This window comes from Marmota flaviventris, chromosome 2 (genome assembly GCF_047511675.1).
Source record: "Marmota flaviventris isolate mMarFla1 chromosome 2, mMarFla1.hap1, whole genome shotgun sequence".
NCBI classification, from domain to species: Eukaryota; Metazoa; Chordata; class Mammalia; order Rodentia; family Sciuridae; genus Marmota; species Marmota flaviventris.
Genome location: NC_092499.1, coordinates 135970711 through 135990325, shown reverse-complemented (window position 1 = coordinate 135990325; position 19615 = coordinate 135970711). Strand labels below are relative to the sequence as shown.

The window sequence follows — 19615 nt, the reverse complement described above, 5'->3', positions numbered from 1 at the left end:
CTTATCTCACAGAATATTTCAGATATGTTCTGTATACTTCCTACTAAGTGTTATACCCTACCATTTCTTTCTTTCTAAAAAAATATTTTAAACATATTTTTTAGTTGTTGATGGACCTTTATTTTATTTATTTATATGTGATGCTGAGAAATGAACCCAGTACCTCACACATACTAGGCAAGTGCTTTTCCACTGAGCTACTACCCCAGCCCCAGCCTACCATTTCTTTAGGGAGCTCTGATTCCTTTTGGTGGGAAATGGTCTTTAGCAATCACAATTTGAGCATTAGGGGTGCTCACTGCTACTGGATTGGTCCTTCAAAGTTTTTATTCCATCAAACATGTTGGTTGAGATGGAGTCTTTATTATACCTAAGTCTAGAACAAAGTAATTCTGGTATTCTGTATTGACTGCTACTGCCACAAGAACACTCCTGCCTACTTGGGTACTTTCTGGACACTTACTATAGAATGGGTACCACCTGAGATTGTTAAATGGCAAAGGTTGAATCAGATGCAATTTCTGCCCCAAGCAGCTTTCAGTCTGGTAGGGTCATCAAGGTGTATACAGCAGAGCACTTATGGACAGACAGGGAGCACACAGGTAGACAGGTGGGAGACTGTTCTGGCCTTTTTATCCCTGTGGATCTCACATTGTTCAGGCAGGGTCTTCTAGTTCCCACATTTCTCCTGTTCCCCTTCAGTTGGAGAAGAGATTGAGATGACCCCCATGGTGTTTGCTAAGGGTCTGGCTGACTCTGGCTGCTGGGGGGACAAGCTCTTTGGGCGACTGGTGAGCGAGGAGCTCCGAGGGGATGGACATGGGTGTAACCTTCGGAAGGCCTCCCAAGCCAAGGTCATCTATGGCCTGGAACCCATCTTTGAGTCAGGCCGCACATGCATCATCAAGGTGTCCAGCCTGCTTGTGTTTGGGCCCAGCAATGAGACTTCTCTCCTGGGCAGAAACTACGATGTCACCATTCAGGTACTACTTCCTGTCACTGTACTGTCTTACCTCCTTCCCTTTCCAAGCCTGGGTCCTGTTGGGAAGCCCAATGTGGAGCAGAAGCCACCTCAGTCTCAGCCTATGAGGTTCCTATAGTGGCCCTAGAGGAGAAGCTGAAATGTAGCCTGGAATCTAGACATGGCCTCAAAGAGCTTGAGAGCTTCAAAACCATTTGGGCCCTAGGTTTGAAACCTATATATAGTTTAATCTCTCCTAGAGGTCTTTTTTACATGGTAGATAAAGAAGGAATAATGTGGGTAGGGATGGTCTACCCTTCTTTCCACTGAGGGACCCCAGGGCACTGCCTCCTAGCATTAAGGCTCCAGGAAACATAGTTTAGAAACCATTTTGAAAACCTCAAACTGAAAAAAGTCCACAGCCCCTTGTGATTCAAATGAGAAGATGAGTCACAGAGTAGGGAACAGGAAGGAGTGAGCCCCATTGTACCCCAGGGTTGGCATCCTCCTGGAGTCCCTTAGCAGGTAGCCCGCCTACTTAGACTTAGGCATGAGAGAGAGCTGGGGAGGTTCCTTGCTAATTAGATTCGGTTTCCTCTAATCCACAGGGGTGCAAGATCCAGAACATGAGCAGGGAGTACTGCAAAATCTTCGCAGCTGAAGCCCGGGCAGCATCCGGCTTTGGAGAGGTGCCTGAGTAAGTGCACGGGAGGTGGGAAATGCAGTGTGCGGAGCTGTTGCCTCCCACTTCTGCAAAGACAGTGATTTCCCAACCCCTCATGGGGCATCCTATGGCCAGGTACAAATAGGCTCATGCTACCCCATGCTCAGCTCAAAGGTCCCACAAAATCTAGAAATGAAAACCTGAAGATTCACTCCCTACTTGAGAAAAGTCTCTGGTTGAGTCTCCTCCCACCCACCCTAATTCCTCACTTTTTAACCCAGATTTTACCAATTATGTGTTGTGCATACCAGATTCTGGGGCTCTGTGGAAGATGTGGGGTGGGCTCATCTAAATAAACTGGTCAGGACTCTCCTGCCATGGGCAGGCAGGGTCTGTGTGGACTTCCGTAGGAGTCAACTGTGAGTCATAATTGTTTCTGTTCTGAGACTTGAACTCTGACCCTTGCAAATCTGGGGTTTAACTGGTATTGGATCATGATCTGTTTGAATCTGCTCTGGAGGTAACCTTTCTATTTGACACATACTGGCCTCAGCCCTTACCCAAGCATGGTTGACCTGGGACCATAGCAGGGTTTGGTTCTGGTCCCATTGATCGTAGAGAATAGACAGGACTCTGATGTCAATGGCCTCCATTTCCTTTCCTGAACTCAGGATGGAGCCTCTGGGAAAGGCCCTTCTTTTAGATCCAAGAATAAATATAGAATGGGGTTGGAGAGAGGAGCTCTCTGGGGCCACATTTGCTGCTTACTGCAGAGTTCCACTATGTTTAGGATCATCCCACTCTATCTGATCTACCGGCCTGCCAACAATATCCCCTATGCTACCCTGGAGGAGGACCTGGGCAAGCCCCTGGAGTCTTACTGTTCCCGGGAATGGAGCTGTACTGGGGCTCCAACAGCATCCAGCAGCTCTGAGGCCTTGCAGAAATGCCAGACCTTCCAGCACTGGCTGTATCAGTGGACAAATGGCAGCTTCCTTGTCACAGATTTGGCAGGTATGAAGGTGTGAGAATGCATAGGTGCATGGATATAAAAGCATGCAGAAAAGGCAGAGCTGTAGTGCATGTTTGATAATTTATAAAGTTTGCACGTTTGCATTTTTTTCTCCTTTGCTTTTTAAAAAAAGTATTTATTTTTTAGTTTTAGGTGGACACAATAGCTTTATTTTATTTTTATGTGGTGCTGAGAATTGAACCCAGTGCCTCATGCATGCTAAGCAAGCGCACTACCACTTGTGCCACATCCCCAGCCCTCCTTTGCTTTTCATAACAGTCTTGTAATGTAGATTGGACAGGGACCATTTTGAATGCAATCCTAATATACACCCTTGTGTCACCCCATTTATAACTGCAGTTGCATTTAAAGGAGTCAGATCCAGCCCACTTAAAGTTAAAAGGAATCTGTTTCAAGTAATGTTACATAGGATCTATTTCAAAACCCACAATTACCCTTTCCCTTTTCAAAACTTCCTATCTCTGCAGCTTGGCTTTGGATTTTTTCACTCTCCAAATCTCCCAAACTCTCTTCCATCCTAGTACAAATAGCTTTATAGTCACTCCTCGTCTTCCTCCATTTTTGTTAGTCTTTAAATATAAGCCTGTCTGGCTTTCTTTTAGTTTTATCTTTTTTAAATATATTTTTTTAGTTTTGTATGCCTTTATTTGATTTTATGTGGTGCTAGGATTGAACCCAGTGCTTCATACTTGTGGGGCAAGTGCTCTACCACTGAGCCTCAGCTCCAGCCCCTTTGAGTTGTATCTCTATGTCCCTGTTACCCAGAAACTCCTTAACAAAAGAAGGCAGGAAGCATGAATTCTCCTTTATTGTTTGACCAATTCTCTCAGGCCAAGCTCTTTAACCAGAACTGGACAGGGGAGAGAAAAAGAAAAACTGCTGTCTACAGTGGGAGGAAAGGAAGCTGGGAATATCACACATTGTTAAGTCTTGTCTCTGAGGCAAAAAGTGAGACCAGCCAGGTGTGGTGGCACATGCTTATAATCCCAGAGACTCATGAGACTAAGGCCATAGGATTGAAAATTCAATGCCAGCCTGGGTAACAGTGAGACCCTGTCTAGAAATAAAAAGTAAGGGCTAGGGATGTAGCTCAGTGGCAAAGAGCTCTTGGGCTCAATCCCAAGTACCATAAATAAATAAATAAATAAATAAATAAATAAAAGTAAGAAGATCAAGGACAAGAGATATAAAATGGACTCCAAGTAGCTTTTCACTGGGGTTAGGCTATACAATAATTATTGTATATATAATTCCATATGTCAGACGAGGGGATCTAGATAACATCAAGCCACCATTATTCAATCTATTAAGTCACAAATTCATGCTCCCACTCTTCTATCCAATATTTATTAAATATTGGGAAGATACAAGATAAATTGGTAGTAGTCACTGTCTTCAAGAAGCTGTGAGAGATAGCTTCTACCATGAAATGACAACATGGTGTCATAGGAAAAAGACTTAGGAGTCAGAATAGTTTAAGACCAGACCCTATTACCACATTGTTTTCTCTGTTTCTCAAAGAAGAAAACCAAAGTTCAGACAGGTTATGTCTTTTAATTGCCTTTCCCTCTCTAGGAATACTGTCTTCTTACCTGTTTTCAGGATTAAATGAGATCATATTTGGGAAAACCTGCAAACTGAAATTCTGTGCAAGTGTGAGAGATCATTATTATAATACAAATGGAATGTGAGAAATGACAAAGAAATTGACATTTATTTCATAACTACTGTGCTTCAGACACCGAGCCAGAGTCCTACATGTATTGTGATCTTCTCAAAACCCCTGTAAGATGGGCATTATTATTCTCTCTTTCACAGTTGCAGATTAGAGGATTACATGACTTGGTAAATTCACATGGCCTAGAAATGAGAGAGCTGAAACATAAATCTAGATCTGTCTGGTTCTAAAGCTAACACTTGTGCTACTCCATCATGTGACGATCCTCAGCCCTGTTAGTGAAAGGCAGCCCCTTAGAAAAATCCTGGGCAGTTTGAAAATAGGGAAAGAGGGTCACAAATCTAATACATGAATGCTGAGATACTAGGGTGGACTGAGCAGGGTGGCAAATTTTTCTCTCCATCATCATTTTGCCAGGCTGTGTTCTTCCAAGGCTGTCCTAACCATCTGGCTTCCTGAAGAATTTGCCTGCTGCCTTTACGAGTAGGGTAGAAGACACTTTTTTCCAGTGATACCTTTCTGCTGGCCCATACCTGACTTTTCTCTCATTGCCATCTTCTCTATCTTGGATAGGCTACTAATCTAAGAGAAAGGAGGTTTTAGTCCAAAGCCAGAATCCAGTCCAGTTTGTGACCTGGTTTGATCTAGTAGAGGCAGGCTTGCATAGCTGGAAGAGTTTTGGCTTTAGGAGTCAGTAAAACTAAACATTTACTTTGACTCACAATGATCATTGCACAATCAGTGCTCAGTTATTATAAAATAAGCATGAATTTCCCAAGTCATTGAACTCTGAGCTATCTTAAAAATGGGAAGATGACTAACTACCAGGGTGTTAGTTAGGTTTTTGTCATTGTGACCAAATACCTGACACAAAATAAACAAAATAAATAAAAATAAACAAATACCTGACACAAAATAAACAAAAAGTTTATTTTTGCTCATGGTTTCAGAGGTTCAGTCCATGGTTGGCCAACTCCATTGCTCTGGGCCTGAGGTGAGGCAGAACATCATGGCAGAAGGGTGTGGCAGAGGAGAGCTACTCAGTTCACGGCAGCAGGGAAAGAGAGAAAGACAGACAGAGGTGCGGGGAGGCTGAGAACAAGCTAAATCCTTCCAGGGAACACACCTACTGACCTTCTTCTAAATAGGTCCCACCTCCCAATAACTCATTCAAATTATTGATCCATCAAGTGGATTAATCTATTGATGAGGTCAGAGCTCTCATGTTCCATCATTTCCTATAAGTCCCACCTCTGGACATTGCTGCATTGGGGAACCAGGCTTTACCACATGAGCTTCTGAGGGACATTCCAGATCAAAACCGTAACAACTAGTCATATAGAGGCTTGTGCAGTGCCTTTGAGTCAGGCTGGTGGTGATGACCTTTGAGAGGATGGCTGAAGACCTGCCTCCATTGAACTCTGGGAAGTTCCCATCTAAAGTGATGTCCTTGCTGAAGACATGGAAGCCTAGGACCCAGCCAGGCTGCCATCAACCCCTGACTTTCTCTCTTTTCAGGGGTTGACTGGAAAATGACTGATGTGCAGATTGCTACCAAACTGCGAGGGTGAGTGGTTCTTGGGGATAGCACACTCTAGTCTTCTCAGGATGTTGGGCATCCTAATTCCTTCTGATTTCCATCCCTGGGGTATGGGTGACACCCTGAGGCCATTAATTCCCCCCCACCCACCCTGGTGCCCTTGACCCCAGGTCTGGACTACCAGCTGTAATCAATACCCATATCTACGTTCTCCTGAAATTCTGGGCCTTCAGGGACTCCTCCACTCCTTCTCACTTGAGAATGTTCATCAGGATGCGGATGGGCAAGGGCCCTGGGATTAGACGGTTGACCTCAATTCTGCATCAGTTTATATTTAAAAGGCAAACTCTCCTCACACTACAGGATGGCCCAAAAGTGAATCCTGTGTGTCAAGGTGTAATGAGACCAGTTTTAAAATCAATGTTTAGGATGCTGCCACCTGAGGTAGAACCCAGGGGAATAGGGTAGGATATACCCTGGTGATGGCCACCCCAAAGTCAGCCCCCAAGGGCCTGTCACTCGGGGTGCGACCCACTCAGCTCTTACTGTTTGGCTGCAGATACCAAGGCCTCAAGGAGAGCTGTTTCCCTGCCCTGCTGGACCAGTTTGTCTCTTCCCATCAGTGCAACACCTACTGTGCGATGCTGGGGCTGAAACCCCTCAAGGCCCCTGAGACTGCCCATCCCCAAGCCAAGGCCAAAGGCTCTAAGAGTCCATCTGCTGGCAGGAAGGGCCCCCAGCTGAGTCCTCAGCCCCAGAAGAAAGGCCTCCCTAGTCCTCAGGGCACCCGGAAGAGTGCTCCAAGCTCCAAGACCTCTCAGGCTTCAGAGGCAGCCACTATCCAGTCATCGGGACAGCCTCCCATCCAAGATGGAGGCTCCAAGGCCCAGGGCATGCGGTAGCCCCAACAGGAGGCTGGGGGCCTCCACCCAGCAGCAGACCAACCAGGAAGCAGCTTGAACCGGATGGAGATATTCTCAACACAGAACAAACCAGAGAAGGTGACCTAAGGAGGCACTTCTTGGGGACCTCTCTGAGCAGCCTCTCCTCAGTCAACTCCTCATTGGATGGCTCTGGGCACAGCACACAGCCCATTGGCCTCTCCTGGTGCCATTGTTATCCAGGGCTTGCAGGCCTTAAGCAGGCCCCACCTCCAAGGGCCTGGAGATCTAGGCCCTTCTTGAAGTTTACACAGGCCACTGCTGGAGGCTTCCCCAAGTCCTCTGCATGATTTCTGTAGCCCGTCCCCTTTCCCCAGCCAAACCCTTCAGTTAATGTTGTACTCTGGGGGCCAACATTTGCTGTTTTGCCCCTGTTTGGCCCCTATCTCTCCCTGTCATCAGGGCTCCAGACTTCCTCTGGTGGGTCTGGCTTGGTGATGTTCAGGGGATCTTCTCCTTCCCGCTACTTAGCCTCATTCAGCCCAGCTTCTCCCTCAACTAACCTGTCCTGAGCATGCACAGTGCTCAGGGCCCTTCCGAGCCTGTCGTGTCCTTCTGTGGTGGTCTTTGATGATGTGTGTTCCTGCTGTTCCTTCCCATCACTCAGACACCCACTCCCCTGCTCCCATGTTCCCTTGTACCTTCATGCTTTGAGTTGCAGCCTGCTGACTGCCCTTCATCAATTCTTTGCTTGTCCCTTTGTCCCAGACCTTCCCTAGGCCTGACCCACAACCTGAGGCCCAGCCCCTCTGGCCTCTCCCTCCATCCTGGTGCCCTCTTCCTCTACCTCTCCCAGGTTCTCTGCTCATGAGGTGAGAACTGGCATGAGGGTGCCAGCAGCAATAGCCAGAGGGAGGGCGTTGACTTTGAGAGGCTTCATGCTCAATATTGAAAGGAGTGGGGTTACAGTGAGTTTTGCACCAGCCTCTCAAAGGGGTGGAGGGCTGGGACTCTTCCTCACAGGGGAGTCCACATGGGTGTTCTAGGAAGGATCCGTTCACATGCTTGGGTGGAGTGTGTCTCTATCTGGGAATTAGGACCCCTACCCCCCAACCATTGGCTCTTGATCCTGGGGCTCCAGCTCTGTGCCCTCATGCCTGGGCTTCTGAGGAAATTCTGTGCTGGGCCCAACACCCTGGACATCCCTCCTTGAGACCTGGAGTGGGGCAGGTCTGGAGCTAGCCTGCTCCCCTGGAATGCAATAAAGGCAGCAACCGTGTGTCCTGCTTGCCCTCATCTGGTGTGGTTATAGTCAGGACCCCTCTTCCCAGTGGTACTGCAGGCTGTCTAAGGTATCCTATAGTTCCTGGGTCTACTGGAAAAATGAATCAACGTTTTGGTTCCTAGCCTGAAGTTCCATCTCAGTCTTCTCTGGCTGCAGCTGGACAGTCTGTTGCACAATTCAGCTGATGGCTTGTGCCCCTTAGCAAGGTGTTTGGGGACTTGATGACTTTGGAACTGCACCTTCGTTTGGAAGAGAACATGAAAGAAGGAACCTAGAAAGGAAGAACAGAGCTGGGGACTCAGCAGAAACTCCCCGTATCTCTGGCCGCCTCTGCCACAACAGGACTGGTCTGGATGTCAAGCAGCATCTGCCCCCAGCTACCAGCTGACCCTTACATGCTTCTCAGTCCCACCTCACCCCACCCAGGGCTTTCCCTCACCTGAAGTTTCCTCTTCCATCCTCATGATTTTAACTTCTCTACCTCCTCTTTGCTCCGGTGGCTCCCTACTTCCTTCTCTTGCCCCAGGGGGCCCTTAGTTCTCCCAGCCTACATACCCAGCTTACTTTGGTGAACTGAGAGTTGGATATTGTTCATTCATTAATCATTCACTCATTCATTCAGCAGACAAATTGTGAGCACCTACTTTATGCCAGCCCCATTTATGCTGGGAGGAAAAGATGTATAGGCAGTCTTAGGAGAGAATGCCCATCCTTGGAGTTTGAATTTTGAGCAACAGAAATTAAATTGGACCAACTTAAGCAAAAGAAGGGTTCATGGGAAAGATGTTGGGGTAGCTCATGGAACCAAAAGAATTATTGAACAATTAATTAGCCTTGGAGAGAGCAGGAACCAGGGCAGCTCCAGTGCTTGCCCCCAGGAGCTGTTGCTGTAGGTCCCAGTGTCTCCCTCTATTCAGGATCCAAATTCCAGGTAAGAGAAGCTGGCCTGGAGCTCAGGGCCTCACAGAGTGAGAGAGAGGCAGTTTCCCAAAGGATGAGGATTCTTACCAGAAGAATTATGGAGAGTGGAAGGGTAGAAAGGGGTTTGAAGTATAAAACTAAGAGATATTCCCTGACACACACATGGTTATTCCCATCTGATGTATTGACTCTCCCAAATACAACCCAAAACAAATTCCTCTCTGCTTAAGAAACTCTAGGTCATATCCAACTACTAAGTCCAGGGGTAATGACAGGGCTATGGTTTCCCCCAAAGTCCAGTTGTCACTAGTAATAATCTACCTCTTTTAGTTTTTTCACACTAAATCCCACTTTGAAATCCTGTAGCCTGTGGATTAACTGATGAAATTAACCATGGTCAACCGAAATTATATAACCCAGCAAGAAAGGTGGTATAGGTAAAGACCATTTCTACACCATTTCTACAGCTGGTCATGAGAACTAGTGTCTATGATTAGGGCTTTTCAGCCTGTTGGAGTTCAGCTCTGAAGTGCAGCCCTTAGTGGTATTGCCTTTATGACAGGAACTGCTAGACATGGCAATACAAGGAAGCACACTAGGAATCTCCCATGTCCGTCTCTAGTCCTGGCTATGTAGCAGCAACCATATTTTCCCTCCTTGGAGTTCATCATCCTAGCTATACCCTCAACCTCTTGTTCTCTGTCCCTTAGAGGCATAAGGAGCCCGAAACTTCCTTTTCAGTTGAATCATTACTCTCTCTTTGAGGATGTGTTTCTCCCTTGGGGACTAAAACCTCTACACCAGACTGGTTCCAAACCTTAAGTATGAGAAAAGCAGTGAGATATGGTGATAGCATGTCCATCTCCTCACTTTTTTCTAGCCCTGTAGGAGAAATGACACCATGTCTGATTGACAGTTCACAAAGTTTATACCTCCTCCTGCAGGCCTGAATCAGCCTCTCAGGTTGTTGTATTTGGTGCCATGTTTTCAACACACCATTTCACCATGCTATCAAGTCAAATGGTCTGTGGGAATCTCACAAGATGAATGAAGGTCCTATATACTAACCCATGACTTTTGTTGTAAACTGAGTTCTTTGGTTGAGTGCAAGGTGTGAGGATACCACAATGATGTTTGTGGTATTTGATGCATATTGATGGTGGGAGAGGCATGATGGGTAAGGAAAACCAATCCAAATCCAGAACAAGTGACTGAGCCCTCTTAGGGCCATAGGTGTAGATGGAGGGAAGCTCAGCAATGTGGTAGGAGGTGGCATAGTGGGGGAGTGAGTGAGCCATCCACATGTACTGCTTGTGCCTTTAGAGTCCCATCCTGAAGTGACTAGTGCCTAGAACCTAGTGGAGAGCCAGAGGGGTATTTCTCAAAATACCTGTTGGCCTGAGCCTCGCTTGGTTCTGAATGCTGAATTCCCCTACCACATATCTCTTAGCAGGACTTATCACACGTTCCCTAGAGCACTCTGCTCTGTCACAGGCTCCACATGGCTTCCTGATGTGCCACACATAGACACATTGAATCTGGAAGTTCATATGACTTGGTGGCAGAACCAGTTGTACAAAAGGCTTTTCCAGTAGGAGAGCTTTCACTTGCTCTAGGAGCAGCCCAGAGCTGGCAACTTACTAGATCAGTCAGTAATTGGTTTGGAGTACGATGCCCCAAAGTGGCACACGTTGCCTGGACAATTCCAGGCCGAATAGCCTTAGTGGTAAGGAGTTTGGCCCATATTATGAAGGAAATAGTCAACCCCCAGAACATTTTCAAACATATCAAGGCAAAGCAATGTTTGTATTGTTTGTGTTTTCATGTGATTTATCTCTTACCTCTGACTTTCATATGTCTTACCCCTAAGGCACCTAGGGAAACTGTGGACCCCCAGACCCTTCTATAGACCTAGATAGATGGACACAGATCCCTTTGGGGGAAGGCTGCAAGGAAGGGTCACAATATGCATCAAAAGTTAAAATAAGCCTTTCCTTCAAAAAGATATTTGGGGGCTGGGGTTGTGGCTCAGTGGTTGAGCGCTTGTCTCCCATGCATGAGGCACTGGGTTTGATCCTCAGCACCACATAAAAAAATAAAGGAAGAAAGATATTGTGTCCATCTACAACTAAAAAAAAAAATACTTAAAAAAAGATATTTGGATATTTGACTTCCTCTCCAGTTAAAGCCTAGGGAAGGAGATCTTGACTTTATCTTGGCAGCTTGAAACAGACCTGTTGGCCCAACCAGGAATTATTGCTCAACCAGTTACAAGACTTACTAGGTGATATTTTAGGAACTGCCTGTCCTTTTTCATTCCCAGGACTCAGCGATTGATTAACCACAGCTCAAGGTCTGGTTTCCATGTTCATGGCTATTTTCCTGACCATCCAACTTTGTTCCTTCTGACTATCTCTGAAGCTGAAGTCAGGGAGTTTGTATTTATAGCAGCTCTTCCAACCAGCATTCCAGGCCTAGAGATAGAGAGGAAGCCAGCAGAGCCTCACTCATTTATTTCTCAGGGCAAGGAGGGAGCCCACCTTCCAATCCTGCTAGAGGACAATGAGAGGGCAGGTGGGTTGGATACATGCCAGGGACCCAATAAAGCATTTTTGTCTTCTGAAATCTTTGAATTCCTTCCTTTCTTGGACTTTTTTTAAATGATATGAGAGTCTTGATATGTTGTTCAGCCTGGCCCCAAACATCTGGGTTCAAGTGATATTTCTGCTTCAGCCTCCCAAGTACCTGGGATTATAGACACACACTACCATACTTGGCTTGTTAGGTCTTTTAATATAATCTAGCATGAGCCAACATTTAGTCTAGAATTATATTATCCAAGGCCCCCTAAATTAGTTAGAACCATATCTGGCTATGAGTTTCTATAGTGAGCAAAGAATCTCTGATAAGTGAACATATCAATAAATACAACCTAAACCAAAAGTATGTTCTGCTCATCTTGGTCAAACAATAATAAATATCCCTTTTTTTGGGGGGGGGGTACTGAGGATTAAACCCAGGGATGCTAAACCACGAGCCACATCCCTAGCTCTTTTTAGTTTTTATTTTGAGACAGGGCCTCACTAAATTGCTGAGGCTGTCTTTGAACTTGTGATCCTCCTGCCTCAGGCTCCTAAGCCACTAGGATTGTAGGTATGCGCCACCCACCTGGCTCTATATGTTTTTGACAACATATATTCTCTAATTGATAGTTTCTTCTAAGAATCTTTCTTTTTCATTACCATCCCACTGTGCTAGGTATCCAACCCAGCTTTGGGCATTCTAAGCAAGTGCTGTTCTACTGATCTATATCCCCCAGACCTGTGATTCTGCTTCTTATCCTCTGGGGTTATGTCAACTGTGGAGTTGAATAGTAGTGTACTGTGGGGCAGGAGGGAAGTGCTTTGCTTCTCCTACAAGAGTGAGGTATGCTTTCTTGCTAAAGTAAATGTTTCTGTGGGATTACATTCGGTGTTTTTATATCCTCTGAATATTCCCAGACATCATTGATCCAATTGACAAAATTCTACCCTATTCTGAGATGGGGTGAGATTGTGAATTCAGCTACTGGTGAATTCAGAAATTTTACAGAATTAATCTCTGAGTTTATTTTTAAACAAACTCAATGGATTTGAGCTGTAAGGAGATTCCTACACAGTAATAGAAAGGTCATCCATGCCCTGAGGTAAGAAGATTTAAACTATCTTCTTCTAGCTTTAAAAGGTGTCCACTGATGCACAAAGACTGTTATTTTCCCATTCCAGCACAGGAACAGGCATTTCAATGCTCTTCTCCAATCTCACCTTCATAACAACTTTTAAAAGAAAACCCTCAGTTCTTGGGGAGGGGAGAGCCCATCCATATCCTTCACCATTTTCTCTAGTGAGAACATCTGCATCTGTTTGGGTCTCTGACTGCTAGCAACAGAAACCAGCTCTGACTTGCACAAGAACCAAAGGTGCCAGAGTAGCTCATGGGTCTGAAGGAAGCCCTGGAAAACAGGGCTACGGGAAGATGGTAACTAGGTCAGCTAAGGACTGTGGCCTCGGGACCCTGCAGGCCATCACCCGAGATGTTCCCTTCTCATAATTCAAACCTGACTCCCTTGTGTGACTATGGTTTCTACTCCAGAAAGACAGGCTTAGCACTGGTCATATGTCTTCCTGAGGCCAGGGTAGCAGGAGTGTCATGAGACCCAGGAGGCGTGATTTCTTCTCCCCTCTCATCCCCCAAAAGAGGCATATACTTCTAAAAAATGGTTTGTAGAGAATACAAAGTAGGAGAGTCCTGGCTTTTTCTGTGTGCCAGATAGAACCTGCTGGAAATGTTACAGGCGGCTCTTAGCACAAGTGTTGTTGCCCTGGAGAGGCCTTACACTGGACCCCAGCGGCTTTGATGCATGTCACTAACCTGGCGAATCTATCCTAGGGCAGGCTGTGGGCCACACTTTTGTAACTTGATGCTCTCAGTACCTTGAGCTGATCAAACACAAGGAGACTGCCTCATTCTGGTTAAATTTACAAGAAAATGGAACTTGCACACTAAAACTCATTTTGCTCATTTTCAATGAGAAACGGAACCATTCCGTGGACTGGAACAAAATTCTTGGTTACTTCTGAACTGAAGGGGAGCCAAATTATCAGGTTTGGTGGGCTTAGAACAAGTCCAACAAGCCTCTGATGTTTTACTAAGTTGCCTCATTTTTTAAAAAAAATATTTTTACTAATATTTTTGGACTGCCTATAATATGTGATAATTGTATTGCTGTGTTTCTAACAGTGAACAGGACAGATATATAATCCTCCCTCAGGGAGCTTATAGTTTACTGGAGGAGACAAACATTAACAAATACACCAATAAATGTATGATGGCAAACACAGAAGAAATAAGTGCTATAAAGTAGAAAAAACTAATCAGGGTGGAATCTAATTCTGATTGGGGGGGTCTTGGGAGCCTCCCCAAGCTTGACATTTGAGCTAAGATCAGAAAGTTAATGGTCAGCCAGGCACATTGATAACTCAGGAGGCAGGGGGGTCACAAGGCTGAGACCAGCCAGAGCAACTTAGTAAGACCTTATCTCAAAATAAAAAAATAAAAAGGGCTGGGGGTGTGTCTCAGTGGCAGAGCACTCCTAAGTTCAATTCCCAGTACCACACAAAAAAAGAAATCACTCCCCCTTTGTTGCTCGCTTATTTGGACTGTACTTAGAGAGGAAATTCTCCTCCTCCTACTCCAGGCACTGCCCAAAGGGGCATATCCCACTCAACTGGGACAAATTTGAGCTCCATTGTGTGAGACTAATCGATTTTTGAGACCAAGTTACTCTCTTAAGGGAGGCTCTTGGGGGTACAGCTGCCCTGACTTCTGAGTGGGAGGCGCCCCCTACTGGTAGCCAGAGGTCTTGGAATCTCACCTCCCTGATTATCAGAGATGTCTCTATCTTATTTCCAAAGGGTGGGTCTCAGCCACTGTGTACACATAGTCTCAGGATGCACCACGCAGGGGGATGAAGGACCCTCACTGTGGAATGGAGGCACAGACATGGATGGTAAAGTTACAGCAGATCATGAATATATGGATTTCTAAGCTGAGGTAGTGGTCTAGCCAATTACTCTGGCCACTGGCTTTTATTGGTTACAGTACTATTTCCAGGCTCAGTTTGGGACACATCTCCATGAATTCAATCAGCTGACAGTTCTGACCAAATTAAATACCCTGGTTTCCCACTAAGCCTCTTTGGTTTCACCAAACCTCTGACAGATTCTTGGAACAGGCTGCCCTCCCCGGGCCCTCCCTGAGGCTCCTGAAGCAAGCAGATCCTATGGGGAAGGAACCCTACCTTGTCATGGGCCTATGCCACAGAAGCCTGTGCCTGCTTCCAGCAATCAGTCCTTACCAATAGTGCCAACAGTCCCTTGCTGGCACTCTGCCCAGACCCGTTATTGAGGACACTCATTTGCCAGGAGCTGCAAGAGAATAGGTAACAGCTCACAGCTGCCCTTATTTGAAGCATTGCCCTGGACCAAATGGAAATTACCTTACTTGGAGGCAAAATTCACTCCCATTGTTGGTACATGATTGGCAAAGAGTATGAGAGGCTGGCCTGGCCTGGTGTCACCTCAAGGAGGGACTATCTCCATGGCAAGTTTGCACTGCAAAATTTCCCTGTGGGATCAGACGATGAAAGCCAGGCTATAGCAGAGAACAAACTCTTGCTTCTTACCCTCTCCTTATTCTGTCTCCCTCACTCCCTCTGCCAAAGGCCCTCCCCTAATATATCACTTAAATAAGATTTCCCATCTCAGGCTGAGGAATCTGCCTCAGATCCATCAGATATCCTTCTATGTTGACTCTTGAGGACAAAATTTTCACTGCAGTTATCAAGGCAAAGCAAATGTTCTTGGAGCAGTTGGATTCCTAATTTAGGATATTAGCCTGACTGTCTAGTAAGTCAGCTACTGCAGCATTCACACTGGGTCTTATGCAGAAGTCAATCAGGCACTGTCCCAAGCTACAGGAATTTTGACCAGAAAACACAATTCCAAACACTGGCCCAGAATCCAGCTAGCCAAGCAGCCTGAGATGGCTACATGGGGTAGTCATATCAAGTGCCAGCTCAGAGCTTACAAATACCAGCATGTAGCATGGCACTTCCTAGTTCTACCTCAGTCTGTTCAATTTATCAATAGTTGCTTCTTTAAGGTACTGGTTCCCTTATCACACGCTTTCATGGAGGGCAGGTATGAAAAAGGGTGGCTGGTACCTACCTCACTGAGCTATTGTGAGGATTTATTGAGATAGTTCAGGTAAAGATTTTAGCACAAAGCCTGTCATCTACCCAGCTCTCAGATGTGCCAGTTGTGTCATCATCTCTCGGGACTTCAGGATTCGTCTCTGGGCCCACACACATTCTGCTCTTCTCCTCCATGCTGGGAGCCCTGCTGTTTCTCCATTCCCTGCAAGTGGGTGGTTGGCAAAGATCTCTGCCCAAACTCCTGAATACTGACTTCCCAGCTCCTGTCCTTTTTGAAAACAGTCATCTCTGCCCTTGGAATGGAGGACTGGTGGGATCCAATAGGAAACTGCTGCAGTGGAGGCTCCTGGCACATGAGCTGGCCAATGGTTTGCTCCTGTGATGGGGCAAATTCTCCTACAAATCCCCACAGTCACAGAACTCACGGAAATGCACACAATCTTTAGAATAATGAAACTTGCTTCTACAGCATGGTGAAGTGGGAAGGAGTGTTTCAAAATGAGTCATGGGATCTAACTGGCAGGTTCATAAGGAAGAACATATTATTATTGGTGGAATTCCACCAGGGTGGAAGGAGAAAGGATATACCTAGAAAGTTCCTGTTATGGTTTGGATATTAGGGTGTCCCCCAAAAGCTCATGTGTGAGACAATGCAAGAAAGTTTAGAGGTGAAATGATTGGGTTATGAGAAGCGTAACTCAATCAGTGTGTTAGTCCCCTGATAGGGATTAACTGGTGACTGTAGGCAAGTAGGGTGTGGCTGGAGAAGGTGGGTCATTGGGGGCCCACCTTTGGGATATATATTTTGTGAGCTGGGCTTAGTCTCTCCCTCTCTCTCTCTGCTTCCTGGTGGGATGTCCTGAGCCACACCCTTCTGTCAAGATGTTCTGCCTCACTTTGAGCCCTGAGGAATGGAGCCAGCTGTTTATGGACTGAGACCTCTGAAGCCATGAGACCCTCAAATAAACTCTTCATCATCTAAAATTATTCTTGTCAGGTCTTTTGGTTGCAGCAAAGAAAAAACTGACAAAGCAGTTACAATGCCTGTTCGATGTGACACTCAAAGGTATCCATTTTTGTCCCTCCTAACAATTGTATTTCATTTGTGACACCCACTCATCTATATATTCAGTGCGAACACTGCTGGCTTTAGGAACTTCATTTTCTTAGCTCTTCCCAGGTGCCTAAGTCCTGTTTATGGCAACCTTGGTTAAAAAAACAACAACAACAAAAAAAAACTTGGTTTTGCACTAAGGCTCAGCGGGTGTCGTCACATCAGATTACTTCTCTGATGGGAAAAAAAATGGAACAATCAAGAAAAATTTTCTTATATAAACTAAATCAACTTATCAACAGCGACTCTATGTTGAGTTCTTAGCCAATAAGAGAACTGGTCTTATTAATTTGGTAAAAAATGAATAGCCCCATATCCCTTGCTAATGGCTAGAGGAAAATGATGCACTCAGAAGGAGGATACGCCTTTGGTATAAACCCCATAGAAGCCAGGGACATCGTCCTGGAACCCAACAAGATGTTGTGAATTAAGACCTACCTGGGTTTGTAGGTTATCTTAATCTGGATCAAACTGAAAAATAAATATTTCAATGTCTCGCTCTGTCAGTCAGATTTTTGTTGCTATGATTTTGCCTGACAACAAAAACTTAGGGGAGGAAAAATGTATTTTGAGCTCATGGTTTCAGAGGTTAAGTCCATGGTCAGCCAACTCCCTTGCTCTAGTCCACAGTGAGGCAGAACATCATGGTGGGAGTTTGTGGCAAATGAAAGCTGCTCAGCTCGTGGTATCAAGGAAGCAGAGAGAGTGTGCAGAATGCCAAGAACAATATATAAATCTCAAGGGCACATCCCCAGTGACCTACTTCCTCCAGTCATGCCTCACCTGTCTATAAGTATCACCCAGTAGTCCATTCAAATTATTAATTCATCAAATGGATTAATCCACTGATGAGGTTACCACTCTCACCATTGCCTAAAAGCTTATCTCTGTTCCTCACTGTATCAGGGACCATGCTTCCAATACATGAGCTTTCTGAGCAATATCAAAGATCTAACCTTAAAATTCAGTATATACAGAGCAAATATGAGATGGAGAGGCAGGAGGGATAGAAGGTAAAACAAGAAGAACAAGGGAAATATTCTTTACAAAGCAGCAACCAACTAAATATTTGGAAATAGTGATGTCTGAACTTCTTGGGTAAACTTCCCTGATTGGTGGCCTTGAATTGTCATGGGTATGCAGGTGTCCTTATTCTACCAGCCCTCCACTGTTGTTGAGGTAGATGAGCCCCAGACTCATCCTTTCATTCTGTGTTGTATTATGGCCATTAATGTCCATCTGTTCCCAATGAGTAGAAAGGGTCAAGGGGCAGAGTACATCTGGGAACCCTGGGATAATCATACCAAGCAGGCTGAGAGTGGGGGGCGGGGGTCTGCCTTATGTGTATTATTAGAATGCTTCTTTCCCTGCAAACACCTGCACTTATATAGTTGCTAAAAGAGTATCATGCTGTAAGACTTGGAATAATCCATTCCTGAAAGAAAATTTATTATGATTTACAAGCAGAGAGTATAAAAGCCTAAGCTATTTCTTCAGTCTTTGTGTTTTGTTCATGTCATAAATTTTTTTTGAATAGAGGGATTGTATCTTGTCCCTGGCTCCTTTTGTACACTCTCTCTGCTTCCTAGTTACCCTGGACTGAGCAACTCTCCTCCACCCTGCCCTTCTGCCCTGATGTTCTGCCTGACTTCCAACCCAGAGCAATGGAGTTGGACAACCATGGACAGAACCTCTGAAACCACAAACCCCCAAAAGCTTAATATTTTTTAATATTTCTGCTATGTACTGTAGTTGAAATAGATCCCTTCTTGTTATAAGGCTCTGCTACAATGAACAGGATATTTTTCTAATTAGTAAGTGAAACATACTAATTTCTAGTTAGTAAGTGAAACTTCCTCTTTCATAACTGAAAGAGGCAGATTTTTTTTTAAATTTTTTTTTAGTTGTAAATGGACACAACACCTTTATTTCATTTATTTTTAATGTGGTGCTGGGGATCGAACCCAGTACCTCACATGTGCTAAGCAAGTGCTCTACCACTGAGCTACAACCCCAGGCCGAGGCAGACATCATTTTTAAAATGAGAACAACAAAATTGTACTAGGCTTTTATTCTGACAATATTCCCAGGCTTAAGGAGAGAAGAATGACAAGGTTATACTCATGAACTTTGAGCCTGTCTATTTGTCCACTGATAGGACACCTGAATCAACACAATGAAAGAGATGACACTGGCAAAAAGCCAAGAAATAAGCGTAGGCAAAGTCGTGAGAAGAAAATCAAAAGATGGCTGAACAATCCTGATGATGTCTGCCTCTTAGAGTGCTGAGTGTTTTATTCACTATTTATAAAAAAAATATGTATCCTGTTTATTAAAGCAGCCTGGTAAGGTAAAAGGATCCTTTCCAATTCTTTGGCTAAGAATTTCCCTAACACAGGAGATGGTCAGATAATCAGTCGCCTCTGAAGAGAGGCACAGGGATGGGAGAGGTGGAACAGCCCCTTCACTATTAACCCTTCTAAGTGTTGGGGTACTTGTTTGTGTTTTTGGTTTGTTTTTCTTTTTGTTCTTTGTGCTGGGGCTTGAAGCCAGGGCCTTGTGCATGCTACTGAACTATAACCCAAAGTGCTGTTTTGATGACAGGGAGGCTATATATATGCATTCATGTGGTCCTGTCCTCATCCTGGCCCTGTCCTGTACTTCACTAGTCCCTCTGGGTCGACTGGGTATCAGAGGTCATCTCCTCGGGAAGTATGCCACATAGGGGGTCATTGAGGTACTGAGGCCACTCAGCTGGATGGGTAGGAGCAGGACACCCACTTC

General features: G+C 45.2%; 2 protein-coding genes across 4 annotated transcripts in view; one reads left to right on the top strand and one right to left on the bottom strand.

Moving 5' to 3' along the window:
• The window catches only part of Alpk3 (alpha kinase 3), a 55750-nt gene extending 46650 nt beyond the window's left edge, over nucleotides 1–9100 (top strand). For 2 of the 3 annotated variants that reach the window (XM_071608595.1, XM_027920083.2), the window contains 5 exons: nucleotides 703–983; nucleotides 1570–1658; nucleotides 2416–2639; nucleotides 5855–5903; nucleotides 6436–9100. In XM_071608595.1, the coding sequence (XP_071464696.1) occupies nucleotides 703–983; nucleotides 1570–1658; nucleotides 2416–2639; nucleotides 5855–5903; nucleotides 6436–6778 (986 nt within the window). In that variant the 3' untranslated portion in view covers nucleotides 6779–9100. The remainder of the gene's footprint in view (nucleotides 1–702; nucleotides 984–1569; nucleotides 1659–2415; nucleotides 2640–5854; nucleotides 5904–6435) is intronic. The other variant, XM_071608596.1, reaches the window with a different exon arrangement.
• The window catches only part of Znf774 (zinc finger protein 774), a 596184-nt gene that overhangs the window by 302578 nt on the left and 273991 nt on the right, over nucleotides 1–19615 (bottom strand).